The 26,006-nt window shown below is 43.5% G+C and overlaps 1 protein-coding gene and 1 long non-coding RNA gene across 4 annotated transcripts in view; one reads left to right on the forward strand and one right to left on the reverse strand.

Moving 5' to 3' along the window:
- Positions 1-26,006, reverse strand: part of VPS53 (VPS53 subunit of GARP complex) — a 123,129-nt gene that overhangs the window by 86,148 nt on the left and 10,975 nt on the right. The window contains exons 4-7 of the mRNA XM_043478615.1: positions 24,198-24,264; positions 8,165-8,251; positions 4,991-5,106; positions 3,238-3,357 (exon numbers count right to left, since the gene is read on the reverse strand). Of these exons, the coding sequence (XP_043334550.1) occupies positions 3,238-3,357; positions 4,991-5,106; positions 8,165-8,251; positions 24,198-24,264 (390 nt within the window). The remainder of the gene's footprint in view (positions 1-3,237; positions 3,358-4,990; positions 5,107-8,164; positions 8,252-24,197; positions 24,265-26,006) is intronic.
- Positions 6,134-25,157, forward strand: LOC122447886. 3 transcript variants are annotated; one of them, XR_006271437.1, is made up of 3 exons: positions 6,134-6,303; positions 22,823-22,828; positions 25,147-25,157. It is a non-coding gene; the product is annotated as an uncharacterized LOC122447886 (long non-coding RNA). The 3 variants fall into 3 exon arrangements; XR_006271438.1 differs by lacking the exons at positions 22,823-22,828; positions 25,147-25,157 and adding exons at positions 16,828-16,835; positions 21,975-21,985; XR_006271436.1 differs by lacking the exons at positions 22,823-22,828; positions 25,147-25,157 and adding exons at positions 6,371-6,374; positions 6,582-6,593.

Raw genomic sequence — 26,006 nt, forward strand, 5'->3', positions numbered from 1 at the left:
GAAAAAAAAAAAAAAAAAAGATTATCTTATGAAGGAGTAGCAGTGAGATGGCCTTCAGGTTTTTTCCAGGCAACAATGAACGCCAGATGATAGACTGCCTTTGTCTATCCTACAACAGCCATGAGGTGAAAGCAACTCAGCCATCCAACAACAGATGAATGGACAAACAAAATGTAGTCTCTAAGTACAATGAAGTACTCAGCCTTAAAAAGGAACAAAATTCTGATAAATGATACAACACAGATGAATCTGAATACATGCTAACTGAAATAAGCTGGACACAAATTGTTTGAGTCCACCTACATGAGGTACCCAGAAGAGGCAAATTCACAGACAGAAAATTGACCAGAGGTAACCAGAGGTGACCAGAGGTGGGGAAGAAGAGGTAATGAGTGCTATTATTTAATGCATACAGAGCTTCTATCTGGGGTAATCAAAAACTTTAAGGAATGGTTGTCTGACAATGTGAATGTGTGCTTGCATGCTCAATTACTTCAGTCATGTCCAATTCTTTGTGACCCTACGGACTGTAGCCCGCCAAGCTCCTCTGTCCATGGGATTCTCCAGGCAAGAATACTGGATGGGTTGCCATGCCCTCCTCCAGAGAATCTTCCCGACCCAAGGATCGAACATGCGTCTCCTGCGTTGCAGATAGATTCTTTACCACTGAGCCACTGGGGAAGCCTGAATGTATACTTAATGCTACAAAATTGTACAGTGAAAAATAATTAAAATGGTAAATTTTAATGCAATGTATTATTTCAATACAATTTTTAAAGAGATAAAGAAGTAGGTATCTTGAATAAACCAATTACTATTGAAGAGACTGAAAGGACAAGGATCTGGATTGAAAACAGGTGACACACCTAGATGGTTTCTGCAGGCAAGATCTGGGACTTCCCTGATGGTCCAGTGGTTAAGAATCTGCCTAGCAATGCAGGAGATGCAGGTTTGATCCCCGGTTGGGGAACTAAGATCTCACATGCCGAGGGGCAACTTACTGAAGCCTGAGCACTGCAAGAAAAGATCCTGTATGATGCAACTAAGACCAGACGCAGCCAAATAAAATAAATAAATATTAAAAAAAAAAAAATCTGCCAGATCTGACAAAGGATTAGTATCCAGAACACACAGAGAATTCCTACAGATTAATAAGGAAGGGATAAGGTGGCTTAGACAGTAAAGATTCTGCCTGCAATGCGGGAGACCTGGGTTGGATCCCTGGGCTGGGAAGATCCCCTGAAGGAGGGCATGGCAACACATTCCAGTATTGTTGCCTGGAGAACCCCATGGACAGAGGAGCCTGGCAGGCAATAGTCCATGGGGTCACAAAGAGTCAGACACGACTAACCACAGCACACAAGTAACTCAATAGACAAACGGGCAAAGGATACACACTGGCATCTCACAGAGGAAATGCAAATAACTAATAGTCAAACGAAAAGCAAACTAATCTCACTAGTTGCCAGAAAAATGAAAATGAAAGAATTAGGTACCATTTTTTATCTATCAGATAAATGAAAAGGAAAATTAACCAAATCAAGTGTTGTTGAAGATATGGGGAAATGGGTACTCACACTGTTCAGATGGTCCTATAAATAAATTAAGCCACTTTGGAGGGCAAAGGAACAGCAGTTATTAAAATTTTAAAGGCATGTGACCTATTACCCAGAATTTATCGTAGAAAAATTGCAGATGTGCAAGAACAAGTGTATTTTTCAAATCAGAAACAAATGGTCTAGTGATATGAAAATGGTTAAATAATCTGTGGTATGTTATACTACAGAACTCTATGCATCAAATCAAGAGAATGAGTTAGGTTTGTATACACTGATGTGGTAAAACCTCTAAAATACACTCTTAAGTTAAAAACAAAAAGAAAGGTTCAGAATGAAGCATATGGTATGAGATCATTTATTTAAAACAAAACAAAGCAAAATAAACCCACAATCTAAAACTAAAGATTTATTTAAATGCACAGAAAAAAATCTAGAGGATGAGAATTAAACTGATAATAATAGTAACTATCTCTATGGGCAGCAGTGGGATGTCAGGTATCACTAAAGAGGACTTAAGTTTCATCTGTATATTGACTTTTTTTTTAAAATAAAGAAAATGTATGTGTGTACTACTTATATAATTAAAAATAAAGACACTTAGAAAAAAAAGAGGCCTGTAGCCATTAGGTCTTATCAGAAGGCAGAGTTGAAAAGGATGGTTCCTGCTGAGTACAGGCCTCTCTGTTTCGTCTTTGTAGCCAAAAAAGGGTTAGGATCCATCAATTGTGACTGTCTCCATATTAGTATCTTTCCTGCTGCTACTTTTAACAGACAAGGCATTAAATTCCCCACTCTCTCTTTAAGCATCTGCCTTTCTTTCTATTGGCTCTAAATCTGGGGTCAAAACTCAACAGAATAGGAAGGAAAGAACAAATCTAAAGAGGTTAAGTCATCATTTTGTTACACCTGAAGTTCAAGGGCAGGCTGTATTTGCAAAAACTGCCAGAGCAGTCTCTCCTCGCACGTGCTCTGTATACCAGTGTGACTGTGACACTCCTCCCATTGGGGATGGGGGCGGCCATGTTCCTTCCTCTTGAATTCTGAAGGCCAGGTGACCACAGAAGTGACCTTATGTGACTTCTAAGACCTGGTTCTTAGAGCATCTTGGGGGTGCTCATTCCTGGGCCCCAGCACCACCTCACCTGGGGGAAGCCCAAGCAGCTGGGAGGACCATCCAGCTGAGGTCCCAGCCGACGGCAAGCACCAATCTGCCCTCGTGAGAGTAAATCAGTGGATCCTCCAGCCCCTCCTGGAGCCACCCTGGCTGATGCTGCATGGAGCAGAGATGAGCTGTCCTTGCTGGGCCAGGCTAGACTGCATGAGCGAAACAACTGTTGTCGTCAGCCACTGAGTCCTGGATTGTGTTGATTTTTCACAAGGAAACAACAAGAAGGGTTTCCCTAACAAACGGAGCCCTGGGCAGCTGAGAGATATCAGCAGCCACTCCCGTGAGACAGGCCAGCAACTACCTGATACAGGGAGCTTTAGATGACATGGTTAGGAGCTGGTAGGGTAGACATAGAGGGAACATCTACATCAGAGAGAGGCAGGTCAGGTGACCTCTGAGTCTCCTCCCACAGTGAGATTCCACATTGAACTTTCTGAGCTGAGCACTTAAGTACCTCCTAGCACCATCTTTTCTTAAAAGGGAAGATCATTTTCTCCAATGAGATTTTACCTTTCAGAAAGCTGCCGGATCTGTGGAATGCCCATATATTTGTGGAAGTGCTCCAGAACATTCATTACGCCCTGAAGAAGATTAGCAACTTCTCCATACTGCCTTCGCCTGGTCATGGCTCTGCAACGAAACAGGAAGTTGAGGGTTCTAGAAAAACACTAAGGACACAAGATACAGATATAGACCAACCTAGTCTGGGCTCTAAAGTAGACAGCAACTCAACTTACAATAATAAGCATTCCTGAGCACTGAATATATATAGTCCTATGCACTGGGGGAGGAAAAAAATAGCACCAAGTTCAAATCCATAAAGGGACATGAGTAAGACAGGGAGAGTGACAAGGACATTTAAGTAGTACCAAGTAGGATGAATGCAGCTCTAAACAGAAGTCCAAGTTGTGTGCTCTGGGAGGTACAAGACTGTGAGCGATGAAGTCTCACTGGGTTGGGGGAGGGGAATCTGGGAAAACTATGGATTTAGGATTTGGGTATTAACAGAAGAGCTGGCTTTTGACAGAGAACAGGGGCAAGGATGTTATTACTTGACGGTTATGGCATTTGAGCAAACCAAACACATCTTCCCAGGATACAATAAAGAGCATTTATATGCACTTACACATTAACTCAAATCTGTAGATTTTAAGCCAAGATTAAGCAACTCTGTGAATGTTTAGGTATGTTTAGTTTCCCTACTGCTAAGGTTAATGAAGCTTAAATAAAAGGATGCTGATAAAATCAACAGTTACAGCAAGGAAGGAACAAACTATCAGATCTAAAGTTTTCATTAGGGTTGGGTTTTTTAATTAAACGTATAATTTATGACTTCCCTTATGAAGCACTTAGAGAGACTGGATCAAGTTCAAGCTGAGGAGTTATGTGGCTGCTGCCGCCTGGTCTGCTGGTTTGGTAGAAAGCACGCAGCACCAGGAGGAAGGGACGAGGACACTGCTGTTCCAGTCACTAGGAGAACAGTCCAGGGATCGCCGAAGCATGTGACATCAGGGAGAGACCAGGAAGAGCCTGCACCCTACTCACCCAGACTTTGGATACTGTGTCTGTATTCCCAGGAAGGTGCTCTTTCTCTGCCCACCCATGAGATTATGCTGAGGTTGGGACTAGGGGAATTCTTAGCCTGGGAGAGACCACAGCAGCAAACAAGGTCAGAATCTTGGTAAAGGAGGCCTTTTGGGGCTGTTTCCTTGTGGTCAGTAACCAGCTCCTCCTTTTAATACTGCTACTCATGTTCTCACATACCATTCCCTACAGATGCTTTGCAAGCCAAATAGGAAGCTTCGGTCTTTGAACAACTAGGTTGAAAAAAAGTAAAGTGGGCTGAATGATCAGTCAATGATCTGTTTCCATTAGGCACCTTCAATGCCAGTGAAACTCAGCCTAAGACCAGTAGGAAAACTTGCCGAGGCAGAGGTTGGGGTGTGGGACTACACAGCCCTATGTCTCCTGTCAAGCCCCAAGGTACAGATCTACCACAAGGAAATGACCCGTGTTCTTGCAGTCATTCTCCACAAGTGTTCCAAGTCCCCTTTAGTCACCTCAAAGTCTCAGGTGTTTGTCAGAAGTTGAGCACCTGAGGGCACAAAACAAAAGCGGTGTCTCAACACCTGAGACCGATTTGTAGGAAGTGAGGCAGAGTGGGGAGACTCTCCTGGCTGAGAAGTAAATAAACCTACAATGCAGTTTCCTCTGTGACTCATTCATTTCCCGTGGACCCGGGACAGACCACCTACGTGCTTACTCGAGGGAATCCACGCCACCCGCCAGCATGTGCAGGTGGTTCAGCGTTGTGATCGAGGTGGTCAGGTGGCGTTTGGCATGATCTAACTGCTTAATGTCGCGGGTGATTTCCTTCACCTAAATAGTGCAAAACCACAGGAGAAAAAGGAGGCTGGTTAAGATGGATGTCAACCCGTCTGGAAGTGGCCTCACAAGAAAATAATGCAAACAAAATAAGGACAAACACACCTCGAGTTAGCCCTTGGAGAAAACACAGGTGTTTTCCCAGTGCAGACCCAAAATAATTTCCAATCAGCCCGTTTACATTTAATTTGGCATTTCTTCAGCAGACTTTACCCAGGGCTACAAAATCCTCAGTTGTGAGAATGAAATGAACTTTATTCTTCACCCCAAATGGTGTGATCCTAATAGTAACTGAGTGTGGAGCACACGGGGTCCGGGAGCTGAGGACAGCGGATCTCCTCCTGCACAAGGTCAGGAAAGTACGCTCCCACAAGGACATTACCTTCTGGCAACGGGGCGACTAGGTGTGGTACAAAATGGATAGTGTGAGTCGGCTAATTCTATTGAGATATTCTTTATTCATGGAACTAGGGTTCATTGTCCAGTCTCCACAAAGAAAAATGTCTTCTCAAATCTCAAGAGGACTAAAATGTAACCCATGCAAAATAAGCTTAACATAGTATCATAAGAGGAGAGTCTTCAGGGAGACAGAAGGCAACTGAGGGAGTAAAATTCCAACAGTGTTGATGGTGGTTGGTGGTATGGCCGGGAATCCCAAGAGAAAGAAACATTGTAGCTGGGAATGTTAGTACTGGGTTGGCCAAAAAGTTTATTCGCTTTTTCACGAAAAAGCTGAATGAAATTTTTGGCCAACATAATGTATTTCAGTCACTAGAAAAATACATTCAGTAGTGAGATGGGAACAATTCTCCAACTTTATTAACACTTAGGCGGATTTCTCCACTAAACTGTCCAAGACCATGCTGACCAAGAAATTTTCTGAAAAGTAATTTGGTTTCCCAGGTTCTTTGACACCTGGAGGAAAAGACAGCAGGCATAAACATTCTAGTTGCTAGAAAGATAGATCTCCCATTAAAAGTGAAAAAGCCCAGTGAGTTAAGATCATGTGACCTGATTTTTTTTTTTTTTTTTTTTTGGACAGGAAATAGCATTTATTGGTGAGCGTGATTAAGGAGGGAACAGGGCTGATGCTCATGAGTGCAGGGCCCGCCATTTGTCCAGGGGACCACGATTAGGGATGTATTTGACCCCACAGCCGTCCGGGATGAGTCGCTTTTCTGCCACCATGATGTGACCTGATTTTTTAGTTTGATCACCCTCGGTGAAGCTATAAAGTAAAGGTTCATGACCTGAATAGCTCAGTTCCACACTCACAATCCTGAAAAGCTGACTGGATCTTAGCAGGAAAAGGTCTCTTTCCAGGGACTTGCCCCATCAAGTCTGCTCTCTATATGACCCTCAGGCTATCAAAATGTCTCTATTTCTATTGCGGGGTCTGGGGGGGTGGAGCGTAAAAAATCTATCATGTGTTTAATAAATAAGTAAGTTTGGGGGAAAAGAAGATCAAGAATAGATAGGAAATAGGAGTGTGGCCCTATAATTGGATCACTCCTTTCCAACACTGAAATAAATCATCATTTTCCTTCCCACCAAAAAAAAAAAAACAAACCCCTGCCTCTCTTCCTGTGTTCCTTAGCTCTACTGCAAGCGTCAGGGGTCTTTAACTACTATGTTAAAAGTCAGCATCATCTGTGACTCTTCTCACCCCTGTGTCACTAATCAGTCATTAAATCCTGAATATTCTTCCTTTGCCTCATCTCAAGAATCTGTCCCATTCCGCTCCTCCTCAGGCGCTCGCTGCTCCCAGTAGAGCAGGATCCTAAGTGCTCAATGAATCCCCACAATCTCATGACATATGCACGACTATCACCTCCACTTCACAGTGAAGAAACAGAGGTACCGAGAGGGTAAACATCAATAACTTGTTTGAGGCCCACAGGGAGTCAGGAGAGAGGGTGGATCTGAAGGCAGGTGGTCTGATGTCAGAGGCTGTGCTGCTCACTAATGATATCAAACTGATCCCCCCCGCCATGCCCACCACTGAAGCCAGGCCCGCCCTGCCCACGTTCCACATCCTGCCCAACCCTGCCGAATGGGCACTGACGAGAAGCGCAGGATCCTTTGGAGTGTGACCTCGGGTCTGTCCCCAAGTGGATTATGATAAGACGTAGAGAGAGAAGTTTGTGAGGGTTTAGGAATCTGTGTCGGAGAAGGCAGTGGCACCCCACTCCAGTACTCTTGCCTGGAGGAGCCTGGTAGGCTGCAGTCCATGGGGTCGCTAAGAGTCAGACATGACTGAGCGACTTCACTTTCAGTTTTCACTTTCATGCACTGGGGAAGGAAATGGCAACCCACTCCAGTGTTCTTGCCTAGAGAATCCCAGGGACAGGGGAGCCTGGTGAGCTGCCGTCTATGGGGTCGCACAGAGTCGGACACGACTGAAGTGACTTAGCAGCAGCAGCAGCGGCAGGAGTCTGTGTGACCAAAATGAGTAGGAGGGAGAAAATGACAGTAATAATGGCTTTCATTCATTGAGCAACTAACACCAGCCCAGTACTATGCTCTGTGCTCCTCTGACAAATTCCTTTAGAGGTAGTTATTCTTCCTATTTAGAATGGAAAAACTGGTGGGCCCCTCAGTTGGCAGATGAACACATCCCTGGAGGGCACCACTGGTAGAGGGAGACCTTAAACCCCTCAGGGTGTCTCACCAGTGGAATGCAGCCCCCCAGATCCAAGCCCAATTTTCAAGTGGTATTACATGTCGTACATCTGAACTGAGAAATGGGTGATGCGAACAAATGTTAGACAGAGAAATCCAAAATGACTAGACAACTATTTTGGGGACGGAGAAGAAAAGAACATTCCCTCCTTAAAGAGAGGGCTGCAGATGCCAGCAGCAGGGAGGCTGAGTCACTGCGTGTCTCCTGGCTCCTCCTGCATGGGTGTGGCATGTCCTCCCAGGGCTGGAGTTGGAGACATTGGGTGTGGTTGATGGCAAGGGGGAAGAACAAGTCTATTAACCAGTACACAACTGGATGACAAGTCAACTTCCTCTGCTGGTGCAAAAATGTCAGGAGGAAACAACTCACCATTTGCTCTGATTTTTCTGCTTTGTCTTTGATATCTTTGATTTTTCCGAAGAGCTGCTGTATCGCTTTCTGGGCCTCTTCAAGTGCCTAGAATGAGAGGAATAAATGAAACACAAGGCAGCACTAGTCTCTACACTATGATCAAGTGCAGCCTCAGAAGAAAATGCCGGGAGTTCTCTTGCTTCGCTGCACTTGTGCCGACGATTTCACCTGAGTCCTGGGCAGCAGAGACAGAGGCAGTCCAGCATTTGGATACAGGCAGATAAACATTCAGGGTTCTTGCCAAGTTGAATCATAAAGTTTTAATTTAAAAACTAAACTATTTCCTTCTATCTCAGTGAACACTAAACATACTGATGATAACAAAGAAACAGGAACGCACATCTGCCTGTGTGCATGTGCACACACATGCAGTAACCCTCAAAAGCCTGCAGAGACACAGAGGTGGCTCCAGATTTCGGAAGTTCCAGAAGATGGAGCCTTCAAAAAAAAAAAAAATCAGAGCTGTGCATGAGGACTCCAGAACTGGGGCCAACCTTAAAGACATTTCTAGGTACCCCACTTAGAAATCAAGGAAGTTACAAAGGGACAGAGAAAGCTAATGGTGAGCCGAATGTTTCCACTGAAATAAACCCCGACGAAGACGACACCCCATGAAAAGCATTACAGCCCACAGCTGCAACTGTGCCAGTCTGGGAAGCGGAGAAGGTGCTCAGTTACACACTAGCAGAACACACATACTGGTGAGGGAGGCAGTGGCCCGAAGAACTTAAGTTTTATTTCATCAGACACAGTTCATTTATTTTGGACTTAAGAGTGGTCTGTCTTAACGGGGCCTCCTGAGCCCTTTAGAAATGTAAAAAGTCTGTGTGTGGCCATCTGTGCCTGCACGGGACAAGCAGCCAGCCTCCCAGAGAACACCCTGACAGAGGCAAGAGGACAGCAAAGCTGTGATGTAGGCAGAAGGACAAAAGCCCTGACAGATCTGAACCATCGCCTTCAGCAGAAGCCAGACAGAGCTGCCGCTGGACTACGAACTAACACATTTTCCTTTTTGCTGAAATACATCTTCAATAAGCAAACTTAAGGTGGCTTCCTGGGCAGGTAATTCCTCCCTGGCTGGAAGGAGGGACTGTGTCTCCCCGTCCTTCCCTGGCTTCCTGGAGGCTGCTTGTTCTGATGCTGGGACTACTTCCTCCTTCTGGAGTATCTCACCCAGTGTGGCTCAGCCCCAACAGAGGTCTCTTCTGACCTTCTTGAACCTCTGGGATCGGCAGGGGTTTCAGGCTGGGGACGAGGAATGCCAAGCTGCTGCGTGAGACTGTGTCTCAGCTTCCTTTGACCATTCGTTGCGAAGACTGAGGTGATGCTATTTGAATAAACAGCTATTCATACCACCTCCCGGGGCAGGCAGAGTGTGCATCTGCTCTGCTGTATCACTGAACTTGTATCTACCAAGGCTGGGGCGCAAAGGAGCTTTTATACTGGTCATGTCTGCCATCTGGGCTAAGGTATTTTAATCATCAGACGGTTTGGTCTCAGAACAACAATTGGCATTGGTATCTGTAATTTGGGAAATGTTACCTGAAGAGGAGTAACCAGTCCAAATGGGTGATGGAATGGAACTGGGTCTCCCTGAGCAGTTCCTCAACCCCAATCCCTCCCGAAAGGATGCCTCACTCAGCAACTGTTTCCTCTCTGCTTCCCACCACCCTGCCTTCCTCACCCCCAGATTCAGCACCCCCAAAACAGTTGTGGAGCAGTGAGAGATCCCGCCACGTTCCAGCCAGAAGGCAGGTGTCTGAGGCCTCCCTGTGCCGTCACATACCAGCTGGACAAGCTCTCTGGGGATCGGTTTCCTCATGTGCAAAGGGGACCTACTTCCAGTGTTGTTGGGAGGATTCAAGGACATAATAGGTGTAAAAAACTGCACAGATACTAACTAGGTCTATTTCCAGGGCTTATGACCAGCCTGGGCAAATGTACGTTTTTCACCTATGGATAGATACATACATACATACCTACTATTCTTCCCTCTCACTCACCACCTCTAGGCCTGCCCACTGTCGGACACTTCCTATCCTCAGCCACGGCCCCTGTGAATCCATGCCCATCTATTGCACCTCCCCACCCCTCCTAGGAATGCCCTTCTTCATTTCTAATATTTACTTCCTCAAAACAAGGATACAAGATTCTGCTGAGCACTGTTGACTGCCATACTGCCCAACATTAGAGTTCCTAAGATGATGACAAACCAAAATCAAGCTCTAACAAAATTTAAATGTGAAAAAGTAATAAATGATCTGTTTTTGTGCCAGTGCCATACTATTTTGATTGCTGTTGCTTTGTAGTATAGTCTGAAGTCACAGAGCCTGATTCCTTCAACTTCATCTTTCTTTCTCAAGATTGCTTTGGCTTTTTGGGTCTTTTGTGTTTCCATATGAGAAAATTCATGGAAGATTAGGACAGAAGACTGCCACCAAAATGAACACCAGAGAAGTCACTGATGACCTTGACAGGAACAGTTTCAGTGGAGTCAAGGGAACAGAAATGGACAGTGGTGTGACAAAGCGGAGGCGGTGTGTATGAAAGCAGGGATCAGCAAATGACACCTCAGGGCAAAATCTAGTCTGCCACACCTGTTTTTGTAAACAGTGTTGGCTTGGATCACACTAATCCCTTTCATTTAGGTTTTACGCTTCCCTGGTGGCTCAGAGGTTAAAGCACCTGCCTGCAATGCGGGAACCTAGGTTCGATCCCTGGGTCGGGAAGATTCCCTGGAGAAGGAAATGGCAACCCACTCCAGTATTCTTGCCTGGAGAATCCCATGGATGGAGGAGCCTGGTGGGCTACAGTCCATGGGGTCGCAAAGAGTTGGACACGACTGAGCAATTTCACATTTCACACTTCACTTGTACAACGCAATAGCATGGATGGGTTTTTGTCAGAGACCAGATGATATATAAAATCCAAAACATTTACTACCTGGTCCTTAACAGAAAAAGCTTGCTGACTCCTGGTTTAACTATTTTTTTCATAAAGCTTTTGATATGAGAAGATAAGAGAGAAAATGAGAAGAGGAGAAATTGATAGGGAAGTAGATGGGAGGGTGGGTAACGGAGAATCACAGAAGAGAAGGACTGTCTGAGTATAATTACCAATAGCTCCTTCTCACTCTCCAACGTGACTCTGGTAACAAAGCATCACCTCAACTAAGGGCTTCCCTGGTGGTTCAGATGGTAAAGAATCTTCCTGCAATGGAGGAGACCTGAGTTTGATTCCTGGGTTGGGAAAATCCCCTGGAGAAGAGAATAGCTACCCACTCCAGTATTCTTGCCTAGAGAATCCCATGGACAGATAGGCCTGGCAGGCTACAGTCCATGGGGTTGCAAAGAGTCGGACACAACTGAGCAAATAATTTTCATTACTTTCACCTCTACTACAGCATCTAACCAAAGCTGGAGCATAGTTAGAACTTGACAAATACTTGCCAACAGATTATAGACGCCATGGGGTACTCCTGAGAAGGGCAGCAGTGCTGAGTGACTGCTCTGGATGAGCACAGCCCTCCCTAACTCCAGGCACCCCTCACTGTAAGCAGTGGTTCAAAACCACAGCACCCCACCTTCTGTAACTGTTATCTATGTGGCTAATGTAAAGTCTAAGGCCCCCAGTGCTGCCAGAAGTGAGTAAATTCTCAACCTACTGGACCTTCTAAAAAATGTCTGGTCATTGCGTGAGAGAGCACTGCAGAGGCCCCTGCTGGCAAGTTCCCATCAAAAAAGACTCACTTTTTGTGGCACAGCATCCAATTGCACAGAATTGTGCATCCAATTCTGTGATCTTGTTGGTCACGTCATGGTCTAAGGATGCGCTGATGGTGTGAAAGCCAAAATGTTCTCTACCCAAATCCCCTAAGACATATGACATTCAGTGAAAGGAAAGGCAAGAAGGGCTGCATCCTACGCTTCGATCTCAGGTCTGAAGAAATTTCCACAATCCTTTCTCAGAGAGAGGGTTTCTGTCTCTATTTCTCTCTTCTTCTCCATCTGGCATCCTACCAGAACTGTCTCTGCTTAAGGTACCACTTTTTCAGCGAAGAAGTTAAGACTCACACCATCTTACATTTCACAGTCTTAAAGAAAGATAAACTGTCTGCCAGATTTTTTTTTTGTTTTCAGGCTGGAATACTTTTGCTTGTTATAACAATGTACTGAAGTTGAGGAAATTTAGTATAATTCATTTTCCAGAGCCCAAAAGGTTCTTCTGAAGTATTTGCTCCATCAAGCAAGTCCATTCTCAACACCTACCCTAATATTTGATATCTAATAATCAATCACCCTGGAGGAGGAGTGTTTTGTAGTTGGAAATATCCTAGGACCTACAGAAAGTCAAGACTTTACTTTTAAATGACCCTAAAATGCTTTTATACCTAGCTAATGAGAAAATGTGCTGAAAGAATGATTCTGGCACTGCCCCTAGACACTCATTAAAATAAAATGTGGCTACTTTTCCATTCCGGGCTGTATGTGGATTAAAAACAGAACTAATCACCCAAAAATGTCTGCTTTCAATCCACCCTTAGTGGAGTTTCTGAATTGAGCACTGGAGTGTGGCTGCAACCTGCATCCAAGGATGCTATTAGGAAGCAGTGACTGTGGCTGTCCTCTTTATTGACTGAGATTCTGCAAATGGGAGATTCAAGGCGACCCACTGAGCTAGCCTAGAAGACTCAGCAGAATCAATTATGCTATCTCTGTATTTTTGTGCATTATTGACTGTAACCATTATTCTTAATTTTCCTTGCCTCCTGAAGTAGATGCTGAATGGTCTACCTAAGCCTCGCTAGGTCATGTGCATGGAAGATAAGCAGTGTGGAACCTGGCACAGACCTCACTGATTTCTTCTTTTTTCAACTCCCCCCCCACTCGCCCCCCAGAACTGTTGTCTGCCACCTCTGTAGACAGAGAGGATCTGAGCCAATGAAAATGCCTAGAGAAACTAACATCCCCTCTGGCTCCTAGATGCATCTAATTTCACTGTCTGAAAGAATTATACTGCCTTTATCCTGTGAGTCCACGGGCAGAGATTGAAAACTGAGATCCCATTTGCTGCCACCACAGGAAGGAGGAAGAGGCTGCTCATTTTCAGAACTGATAGGGCTTTAAGTTCTCTGAAAAAAAAGTAAGGGGCTAATGTTCAAGGTGACTGGAAAGAAAAAGATATTTTCCCACTTACTCTGCTATCATTTCTGTTGTTCAACTTTTACGTCTGCCAGTTCCCTTCCTATTGTTTGGAAAGACCACACACAGTATTAGTAAAAAGCAGGGGGTTCTTGAACCAGCAGATAGGGATTCAAACGCCAATCTTGCCACTAACTGTGTGATTTCTGTCCAGCCACTCAACCTCAGCATCTAAGAGGCACACACTCACCATCCCCAGAACAGGGACAATAGTCCCAACCCAAAGACTTGTCAGGAAGGAAAACAGGGCTTAGCAGTGAACACCTTGGATACTGTTTACTCAATACATTGCCTTCCTCCTGGGAGTTTTCCTCTATGTTCTAACAGAGTTGGCTGTCCCAGAGGTAGACCAGGCCCAAGCTGGGCCACTTGGAACTTTTCTGTGATTTTCCAGGATGAATTGGGAAACAAAGTTCCTCTCTCTCTGGTGGAGGCAGCCCCAGGATGTGAAATTAGGGTAGATGGTAGCTGGTCTCCAGGTAGAGACGATGAAGCTGACACATGGAGAGACACCCAGAAAGATCCAGGGCCGTATTCGAGGGCCACCTTCTGTTATTTGAGAAGCCTGGCAGCAACACTATTCTTTCAGAGGCTGCTCAAAACAGGACAAAGTTAGCCTTCCAGGGACTTCCCTGGTGGTCCAGTGGCTAGGACTCCACAATCCCCGTGCAGGGGCCCTGGGTTTGATCCCTGGTCAGGGAAGTAGATCCCACATGCCACAACTAAGACCAGCAGCCAGCCAAATAAACAAATAAATAGGGCCTTCCAAGCAATCCTTTTACCTAAGCCAGTGTGAACTGGGCTTTGTCTTTTGTCACCCAGAGAATCCTGGTGGAAGACTCAGTTCATAAATGGGGCTCACTAATGGTAAGTATTATTATTCCCCGGTTTCCCAGATGGAGTGTGACATTTCAGATGAGACTATCCCTCTTAGAACAAAGGCTGATGACCCATATTTTAGAGCTTTGCAAGTAGGCTGGTTAAGTCCAACATCTGCAGGGCACCCAGAAGGGTGGCTCAAGGATCTGGGGGTGGTCTTGCTAAATCATGTTGCAAATGAGCCTTCTCTAGAGGAAGAAAACTTCAATCTCTTGCTCACCCCATCAATAAAAAGTGAGCGCCTACTGCCTATACTAAAGCTAGATACTGAGAGAAAAAGATTGCTAGATGGGGGACGTATCTTTAAAGAGCTTGTGAGGGATACATAAGAAATATCAATGGAAATAACTAGAAGATGAGACCAACAGAAAGAGGTATAAACGCCAGAATCATTTGGGAAGCAAGGGATTCCACGAAAACACTGCAAAGGGTGACCATATCTGATGAGGCCTAAACAGGGGGACCCTGGACATCCACTAAAGGCAGACATCTAGGGGTGAGTATGCTCAATTTATGGAATGGCTCTTCTTTTGACACTGTTGGCTGGCCTGGCAGCACTGAGAGCTGTTGCTATGGAAACAAAGCATCCCCAGCTGAAGGAGAGGTGCTTTAAAAAAGTCTCAGCAATAAAAATAATGCAGCCTGTGCCCCAGGACCGAGCCAAACGGGAGCAGAGGCTCCAGGAATCTCACCGCCATGGATGGCTGCATGAGGACAGCATCATGATCCTCTGAGGCCTCGAACACACCAGGCACTTCCGGGTCTGGCAGCCCTGGTCAAATGCCAGATGGGCACCCATCAGAGGCAAAGCACTAGACGCTAACACAAATTCTTCCACAGCCCATTCAGAAACCCTGGGTATAAAGGGGCTTTACTTAAAGCACAGATTTCTTTCCAAGTTTGGGAACCAAAAGAATGTAAAGGGCAAAAGGAGTAATTTTCACCTTATTTGTTAAAAGGCTCTGTTCCACCTAAGTTACTTTAATTTATGATTTCTGCAAACCACATCCCCAAAGATGTGAACCAAAGAGTTCATTTTTATTGTGTTTAGGAAACAAGCCAGAAGTTAAAGTCCTAAGACGGGGCTGGGACACAAACTCAGCAGTACCCAAACAAGACTAAACATTTACATTTTACAGTTCTGTGTATATCTATTATCACCCATAACTTAAAATCTGTTTGCCCTGAAATAGCGGGATGTGGGGGATGTACTCAAGCACAGCTTCCTTTGATGAAATGTAACCCCTGAGGATGAGCACATTTAAACCAGCAACTCCAAATGCAGCTGGAGAAGGAAAAGTTCAAACAAGAGTCTCAGCTGCTTTTGCAGAATAAAAGGTACAGAAATTCAATACTTAGAAGATGGGGCACATTTAAAGGAACAATCTGCTCAGATTTAACAAAGGACTACTTCCTGCTAGGACTTCCCAGATGCTAAGTTAAATTTTAATCCTCCATATTTTACCATCACATCTAATTGTAGTCACTGAGTAACAAATGCTCATCTATACTATGGATCTTCATTCAGATTTGGCTTCTAGATGTTCCTTCAGCTGATTTTTTTTTATAGCTCCCTTCTTCCCAGGTGGCTCAGATGGTAAAGAATCTGCTTGCAATGCAGGAGTCCCAGGTTCAATCCCTGGGTTGGGAAGATCTCCAGAGAAAGGCACGGCAACCCACTCCAGTATTCTTGCCTGGAGAACCCCATGGGCAGAGGAGCTTGGAGGGCTACAGTCCATGGGGTTGCAAAGAGCCAGACACGACTTAACGACTAACACTTCCACACTTTCTGTACCAAAGCCCTTTAGGCTACACTCCCCTCCCACCACCACCACCGCAGGTTTCATCTGGAAGACTGTTTCTTCCTGCTCCACTTCCCTGAGGATTGGATCCCCTGCGCTCAGGACCACAGGTGAGCAGTCAGCACTCAGTTCTCCCTGCCTGCCTGCCCGGAGCTCTTCTCTTAGTCCAGCTTCTTCATGCTGATAGGGGCCTAGATGGTTAATGAGGCCACAGTCACAGTCACTGTTTGGACTCCCCTGTGAACCAGTTAACTTTTCAGGTCCACAGTGGAGAAAAAGTGGTTCCTGAATCTGTTTTTTTTTTTAATTTGTCACTGTTTAAAAAAAGAGAATTTGGTACACACCAGTATGACCAGATCAGAAGATCTGGACCCTGGGTCTTCCCTGGTGGTCCAGTGGTTAAGAACCTGCTTTCCAATGCAAGGGATATGGGTTCTATCTCTGGCTGGGGAACTAAGACCCCACACGCTATGGGCAACTAAGCCCTCGCGACACAACTCCTGAGCCTACACGCCACAACCAGGAAGCCCGCGTGCTGCAACGAAGACTTGGCATAGCCAAACACAGAAAATCTGAATCCCTTATTATTAATAGTGCACCCAGTGTGCTTTGGGGCAAGTCATAAAACAGATGTGAGCCTGTTTCTGCATCTGTAAAGCAGGGAGAGTAAAATCTAGGTGGCCTAATGCACATCTTCGTGAGGACGAAGTAACTGATGCAACATTTTGCAGAATGTAAGATAAAAATGTTTATTTGTTTGGGGGAGATTTTTTTTGCCACACGGATTATGGGATCTTAGTTCCCTGACCAGGGATCGAACCCGGGCCCTGGCTGTGAAAGCGCCGAGTCCTAACCACTGGACTGCCAGGGAATTCCTCAAAATAAACAAGGTTATCTTGTAATAAAACAATAGCATTAGAGATTAAGACAAAAAAGTCAAAATGTACCTTCTGTCCAAGCAACTCAAAATGTGCCTTCACTTATAGTGAATCAATTGAGAACACACTAGGCTTCCACCCTCTTCCTTCTAAAGATCTGAATAACCACAGGGCTGACAAGTGTACTCCAACTGGACCACAAGATGCTGAGAAATCCAAACCTCCAAATATCAGAATCTCCAAGTAGTCAATGAAAAAGAAAGTGTAGCACCTGGCCTAGCATAAGTGATATTATCATATGAACAACAGTTGGCTATCTATCCCTACTGCTGTCATGTGACTGAGAACAAGAAAATTCAGAAATGTGACAAGAAGACAAGGGTCAGTAACTAGGTCAGAGATGGAATAAAGACGTCCTCAAATTACCTCTTCTGTTTTATAAAAGATGGCATCTGGACCATCAGATTTACCTATCAGTAAGTATATCTCTAGAAGAAACACCCTCCTCTGGTTGGGGGCTGTTATGAGAGTGACACTAATGTAGATTACCCAACATGCAAATTCTAGGTGTCACATAACACAGAGGTGAACATGGCATCTGCTCAGAGGGTCCACAACATAACATGGAAACAATAACTAGAAATCCTGGCATGTGATCCAATGCTATATGAATTTTAGAGCTTTGACTTAGACAACTACAGAACACCAAACCAAAACAGACTAAAAAGGCATTATCTCTGATTTTGCAAAACTAATCTCCTTCCAGAGACCTTAGAGTCCAAACTAGAGCAAAGGAAATTTTATAGCTATGTTACAGACTCCTGAAAACAGGGATTTATGAATGGAAATGTTGACAGAACCACCAAAGAACCGAATTCATACTGCTCTAAATTCTGTATTTCCATGGATGAAAGAGCAGAGGGGGAAAAAGGAGGTCAAGTTCTCACACGAAGTAACAGTTTCAAATTCCCATTCATTGTTCAAACACACCTGGATGACTTCTGTCAGGGATCTAAAACCCAGAAATCTTCACCCTGTCAGCAGTTATACTACAATTTTTCTATGGGCAAACAGACTAAGGATGGAATTTTCCTTCCATCACTAACAGCTAGCAGTCAAAAGTAAGAGTAACCTGGGTAATAGCCAGAGCAGCTACGTTGTGATGAATGGCATTTTCCTCTTTAGATGTGGAGACTCTAGTTTAAACCTGTGACTGCCCTTAACATGGAAACAAGCAGATGGCAAAAGCTATGCTTGACCTTCTTTCTTGGCTCCTGAAGAGTGCCAATTTACATGGAGATGGCTCAGAAGAATAACAAACTTCAGTGTTCCTTCTTGGCAATACTATTTTCCTAAAACCATTTTCAATAATCGTGTTGCACACAAGTGGGACTTGATGTATTTCTAAGGTCAGGAAGGAAATAGTCCAACTGTTGGACGTGCTAACTAAAAGAAATCATCCTGGTAGTTTTCTGTTTTGAAGAGGGCAGCAGCATTATTGTTAGGTACTGAACACAAAAACTTAAGCCTGTAACTAATCTGAAACACACTGTCTATATGTATTAAATGAAAACAAAACAGCAACCTATGCTTGTCAAGTGGAAACATATATTATTAAAGTTCAGAACAATATGGAAAAAATGTTTCCAAAGAGATTAAATAATGAAATGATTAAAAAAATCACCATATGATCCAGCCACTCCACACCTGGGTATGTACTGTAAGGAAATGACAGCAGGAACTCAAACAGATATTTGTATGTCAGTGCTCATTATGGCACTGTTCATGGCCAGGAACACATGAGTGGATAAACAAAACGTGATATGTACATGTGATGGAATATTATTCAGTTGTGAAAAAGGAATGAAGTTTTTGAACAGGAATGCAAATCCAAGATAATCATGCCAGAATTCAACAAAAAAGGACAAAGCACCATGATCCAGTAGGTATTTAAGGAGGGTTAAATACTTAAAACAAAACAACACTAAGCTAATCATCAAATGGAAAAACCGTATGCTCATATCTGAAGAAGATGGAAAGGGGACTTCCTTGGTGGCCCAGTGAAAGGGGGCTCTGCACTCCCAATGCAGGGAGCTCGGGTTCAACCCCTGGTCAGGGAACTAGATCCCACATGCACAACTGAGAGTTTCCATGCCGCAACTAAAGATTCTGTGTGCCACAACTACGACTGGGTACAACCAAATAAGCACATAAATATTTAAAAAGAAGAAGGGAATGCATATAATAAAATTCAACATCTCTTTTTCTGGCAACCAGGGTTAGTGAACCAAGGTCATGAGGATAGGTCCTTAACACAAAATTTGGAAACCAGAGACCGGCACATTCAGTGTCGCCTCTAGAGAAGGACCTTTGTTTTGTTCACTGTATTATCCCCAGACCCTGGAACAGAGCCCAGCACAGAGAAAGCACAAACTTTCTGTATAAGTGAATGAACAAGTATACGAACTACAGTCACTATCACTAAAATCAAGAACAAACTGCCTACCATTCCTACTTACTGAACACTGAAATACTATTAAAAGCATTTCTAAAAATGTTTAAATCTCAGGATCTCTTTATACTCTTATCAAGTATACTACTAAGAATCCCAAAGATTTTGTTTATGTGGGTTACAGCTATGGATACATACCACACTGGAAACTAAAACTGAGAAATTTAAAAAACATGTATTAATCCCTTTAAAAATAATAATAATAAGCCCATTACAGGTTAATATAAATAACATGCTTCTAAGAAAAATAACTCTTTCCTCCAGACAAATTTGAGAGGGTGGCACTATTTTTATACCTCTGCAAACATCTTTGGTATACACTTTAACAGACACCAGTTGGACTCTCATATATGCTTCTATATTGAATCCGTTGTGATGCGTTGTTTTAGTTGAAAAATATGAAAATCTGGCTTCATACAGATTGGCAGTTAAAAAAGAAAGCAATATTTTAATATCCTGTTCAGGTACTTGTGGATAATCCTTTTTGAAACTACAGCAAAACTTGAAAAGCTGTAGACTCTTTTTTTAAACTGAAGTATAGCTGGTTTACAATATTGTGTTAATCTCAAGCATCTATAACTGACTCAGAAATTTTATAGATTATACTCCACAAAACATTAGTTACATTCCCTGAGCTGTACACTATCCTTATAGCTTACTTGTTTTACACAAAGTAGTTTGTTCCTCTTAATTCCTTATTCCTATTTTGCCCCTGGGAAGATCCCCTGGAGAAGGGCATGGCAACCCACTTCAGTATTCTTGCCTGGAGAATCCCATGGACAGAAGAACTTGGCAGCCTACAGTCCATGGGGTCGCAAAGAGTCAGACACAACTGAAGCGACTTAGCACGCACACATTGTTTCCCCTTCCCTTTCTCTCTCCCCACTGTATCTGTGGGGAGATATGGTAACCATTATATCTGTAGGCATGTTTCTGTTTTGTCATACTCGTCCATTTATTTTTTAGACTCCACATATAAGTGATAAAATGCAGTACTTGTCTTCCTCTGTCTTATTTCACTAAATATAATATCCTCTGGGTCCATCCATGATGTTGCAAATGACAAATTTGTCATTCTCTTTTTCATGGCTGAGTAGTATTCCGTGTGTGTGTGTGTGTGTGTGTGTGTGTGCACTTCACATCTTCTTTATCCATTCATCTATGGATCAATATCTTAGGTAGCTTCCATATCTTGGCTATGAAAATAATGCCATGAACACTGAGGTACATGTTATCTTTTTCAATTAGTGTTCTCTTTGGATATATTGCTGGTTTTGTATGGTAAATCTAAGTTTTTCGAGGAAAAGTGGTAGATTCTTAAAGATTGGTTGCAGTATGGAATCTGAAATCTTACTACTGAACTTCTGATACTAAACTACATTAAAAGCCACTGGTCAGTTGTGCTTTCGCCCAGGATGCAGAAAGCTGGAAAGAGTGTTGCCCTTAAATTAACAATGAGAAAAAAAATAAAGCAAAATCAAAACTTCTCTGAATCCAGCAGAGAACTGAAGGCAAAAGTCTCCTGAAATCAAGAAGAGATGGGGACACCCCAGTGGCTAAGAATCCAGGCTCCCAAGGCAGGGGGCCTGGGTTTGATCCATGGTCAGGAAGTAGATCCCACATGCTGCACCTAAAGATTTGCATGCCCCAATGAAGACAGAAGATCTCGTGTGTTGCAACTAAGATTTGGAGCAGCCACATAAATAAATTAAAAAAAAAAGAAGTTTCTTACAATTAAAGCTGTACAAAACTGGAACAAATGGTCCTGCGAATAACAAAATAGTGAGCTGCCCATCACTGCAAGTATCCAAGCAGAAGCAGGATAATGAAATGTCAGAGATGTCATAGAAAGGATTCCTGAACTGGGTGGGAGGTGGTTCTACAATGATCTTATATGCTTCTTCCAAATCAAAGTTTGAGTGAGCAGAGCTGAAGATGGTAATAATTTTCTTTCCCTCCCAAACCTTAGTCTTACTTTGGTGCAATAGTTACATTATAGACAAGCTCCACACAAGAGACTGAAGTAAGTCCTGGGACTGATCCTCTCTTGATAATTCTTAGTGAGCTGACTAGGAACTGATCAAGGTCTGGCTACTCTTAAAATTTCACACGCAAACTTTTTCTTCTTCTAACCCTCTAGTCACCTCTCCTTCTACCTCTGTTCAAGCTGTCCATTTCAATTCTTGGGAAGTTGTATAAGTTAATTTTCAAAGCATACTGGCTCACGTGCTTACTGTGTTGACTCATCTCATCCACAAAGTTTCAAACATGTGGGTATTTAATTAAAGCTTTTGCCTAATGATTTCAACAGATAAAAATTGGGAGAATTCTGAGCTGTATCAGCTTCGTATGAGCACATTCTGGTTAGAAAAGGTCATGGACTAGACCACTTCAAGTCCGCCCACCTAGGAGGTGGTCGACATGGAAGGCTCTCCCACATGCGCAGCAGAGTGCTAACCAGGAGGTGGGCGTTTCAGAAATGTCAGGAAACTAAAGAAACGGCCTTGCTGTGTCTTCAATTGCCAAATCACTTCCTCTCCACAAATAATTTTGGAGTCAGAAACACTGCTTTCCAGAAGGACCTTTTCTGCAAAAGATATCTTTGAAGACACTATGAATGTGAAGTCAACACTTTCCTCTTATTTACACAGATGACAAAGCATAGCTGTCCTGGGTGCACACAATCAAGAGGAAATGGATGAAAGGAAAACTTCCTTTTGTCCACATTTCTGCTCTCCCCTTCTGAGTGTTCCCTCGAAACTTCGGAAACAAGTTTTCTGAGGGCAGACTTTCCTCTGTTCCAGAGAAGAGGGAACCGAGGACTCTTGACCTATAAAGCCCAATGTTTTGGAACATCTGTAATTCTCCTGAGTCCATGCCAGTCAGATGGAGCCTCTCTTCAGCAAACCACTGGCCAGTGGGGCTGGACACTAAGGCTTTTTCACCCCTACGAGTTGACAAGGATAGGACTCAAAAGCTCTCTGGAAAAAAAAAAAAGTCTCTCCTTCAGCTTGCATTACAAACTGTTGGAAAACACAGATGGAGGGGATGACAGGAAAAGCAATTACTTCTCCTGGGCTTCCTTTCTGTCTGGATTCTAAGGAGACGAACACGAAATTCCATCACAGATTGAAATGCTATCTAAACATTCTTGAAAATGTGGCGCTGCTCTCTGAAATATGACCTGCCTTGCTGCAGCAACCTATTAATAAGTGAAGGTAGAGAGGGCCGACTCTCCTCCAGGCCATCTACCTCAGGGCCTGCCTCTTCAAGACCGCCTGTTTGTCATCACAGGTTAAAACATAAATAACTGAAAGGTACAATATCTACTCAGCATGACCCAGCAAAAAGTCCTGATGAATGATTCACTTTATTTTCACATTCTTAAAACTGTAAATACCTGAGAATCTCTGAAGTATTTCAGGGTTTCTAGTGAGCCCTTCTAAATATAGGCGGAAACACGCTAAACAGCAGTGTTATTATTTTAAATGGTAGATAGCTGGGACTAGTCAAGCACCAGTCAAGCTTTAAACATCTTTAAAGGGACACACACACTGGTCCCAGTGATGTTTTCTGGTAGAGGGCTTTTGTTTATTTACAAATACTAGATAATCTTCCACAGACCAAATATTTAATACAGTTGAATAAAATGTTATGGCAGGTGGACTTTGCATTCTGAGAAATGCCAAGATGAGAAAGATACTGTTCTGGTTTCAAGGAGCTTACACATTAGCCAAAGGGACAAGATGTGTTCAGTGTAAGTCAGAAAAGCAGGGGCCAGGGCCTGTGGGAGTTTGAGGGCAGAAAGACTCTACCTCTAACTGATGGCTGCTGGGATCGACTTTCTCATCTATGAAATGAGAAGAGTGGACCAGATGAGCTTCAAGTCCCCTCTGGACTTGGATTTCTAATATTCTGATTCCTTTGGTATATCAGTTGAGCAGAACAAAAATTTCATAAAAGAAGTAGTATCTGAGCTGGGTAAGATTTCAGAATGGAACTACTGGGAGAAAAAAAGGAGAACGTGCCTTTTAGGCAAAAAGAAGAACATAAGCACTGGTGGCTCAGGAGGTAAAGAATCTGCCTACGATACAGGAGACCAGGGTTTGATCCCTGGGTCAGCAAGATCCCCTGGAGAAAGCAATGGCAACCCACTCTAGTACCCTTGCCTGGAAAATTCCACAGACGGAGGAGCCTGGAGGGCTACAGTCCATGGGGTCGCAAAGAGTCAGACAAGACTGAGTGGCTAACACTTACCCACACTTACTTACTTACTCAAGCATAGGTCCATAAAGCGTGGGACATGCTTGGAGAGCACGAGGCTTTCAGTGTGGACGGATCACAGCAGGAGGCAAAACACGACCAGAACTAAATCAGAAAGTGAAGGAGCAGGATGCAGGCTCAGAGATACCTGACACCCAGCAGGAAGACAGGGAAACCTCCGTTCTCTCATTTCACTGTGACTTTCGGCCTGGCCCTGGGTGAGCTGTGCTACAAGGCACAGCTTCTGCTCTAAGGGATGCTGAGTGACAGCTCATGGCTGCTCTGGGCAGCCTATCTCTGCCAGTAGTGGGATGAGTCTGCAAGCTTCCTGCTGCATACGGGACAGATTAGTAAGAAAGTGCTCTGTAAGCAGGCAGATCAATATTCTGGTCAGTTGGTTGTGGGATCTTGAAGAAATCAGAGGATAAAATGAACATGGAGGAATATGTTACTTACTTGCCTGCCATCCTGTCCCACATTTGTTTGACCTCTTACGACAGTTCGAATGTTGTCATCCAGTCTCCTAGCAAAAAAGTGTTAAAGGACACAAATCATTAAAATAATCTTGATTCCAGGTTGACCAAAAGAAAAATGCTAGTAACTTTTCCTCAGTTTCTACAGACTGCAGCTACTTATTCAGAAAAAAACCAAAGAAGTTTGGATGATACAAGGAAGACTAAAGCCCTGGACCCCAGTGAGGGGGCAGCAAAAGTAGTGTAAGAAGCCAAACACAGCACAGACTGATGAGTCATCTTTGTTCTTTTTTCTTAAAGGTTATTTTTATTTAATGTTCAGAACTGGTCAAAACGACCAATATAACTTGTAATACTTTTCATGGAGTAAACCAGAAATGACAAAGTTGCTGAAACTTTATGGGAACAAGCCAGAGAATTCAAGTTATCCTACACAAAAACCTTCATCAGTAACACCCTTAAAAGATATAAGGAGCAAGGTGATACACGAAATCCGTGCTTCACTGCCTGGGCCTTGACCACAGGAGACAGATCTGTGGCCTCCACTTCCTCTTTCTCCTACAGCTGAACAGAGGCCATTTAATGGTACACAACCAGAAAAATTTATATCAGTCAATTTCATCCTTCATTTGAAGAAGCCATTAGAAAAAAAAAAGTTCGGTGGGAGAAGCTGAAAATAACTGGCTCATAAGTGATTTTTAAATCACTGGGGAATTTTTATTTTCTGTGCAAACCCTTGACAACTTAGTGGTCTCTACTAGAACTATTAAGAGTTAAAGTCAGCCCAAACAGTAAACAGGCTTCTTTGCACTTTTCAAGGTACTCAACTGAACAAAATATTAATGGCAGAGGTCTTTACCTGAAACCCAAAGGTTGTCTGGGAAAAAAAATCATCGCTTGGATTCAAAATAAAGGTTTTTCCTCATCAAAAGTTAAACAGCAACAACAAAAACTATTTAAAGTTATGACATCAACCATTACAGTAATAATTACAAAGAACAAACTTTGAGTATCTACCATGTATTAAAACTAGAAATTTAGACATGGATAAACCAGAATAAGACAATCTGGCAGGAAGGGACATTTGCTGACCACCCTAGACATCCTGGATTAATCACAATGTGTAATAACCAGCCACCACTCACACCAACCAGCATATCTGACCACGCTGTTAGCTGATAAGTGCCCAATGGATAAAAATATAAGTCCATCTTCATTTCTAAGCCTTGGGAAAATTAAAAAAGGGTAGGTCTGCTAGGGAAATAAAGCCATTAAAAATACAGCAATGTTTTTGCCTCCTTTTATAATCAACTGTTCTAAATGGCCTGTTACAGATTCCTTTTTTTAAAAAATAAATAATTGAAGACGATCAAAGAATTGAGTTCTCTGCCACAAGGCTCATATGGAAACCCAGATAAAAGAACTATTCTTTTAAAAATTACCATCTTACAGAGAACCTGAGATTTCAGTGTTCTCACAGGTAAGGGTGATCATTACTAGATGAATAGCATATTTTCATTCATTATTATAATCACATGGTGTTGGGCTTCCCTGGGGGCTCAGTGGTAAAGAATTCTCCTGCCAATGCAGGAGACATGGGTTCAGTCCCTGAACTGGGAAGATCCCACATGCCGAGGAGCAACTAAGCCTGTGCGCCACAACTATTGAGCTGTGCTCCAGAGCCCAGGAGCCGCGACCACTGAGCCCATGTACCACACCCACTGAAGCCCGAAGGCCCCGGACCTCACGCTCCGCAACAAGCCGCTGCTGTGAGAAGCCTGCACACCACAAC

This window comes from Cervus canadensis, chromosome 1, assembly GCF_019320065.1.
Source record: "Cervus canadensis isolate Bull #8, Minnesota chromosome 1, ASM1932006v1, whole genome shotgun sequence".
Lineage (NCBI taxonomy): Eukaryota > Metazoa > Chordata > Mammalia > Artiodactyla > Cervidae > Cervus > Cervus canadensis.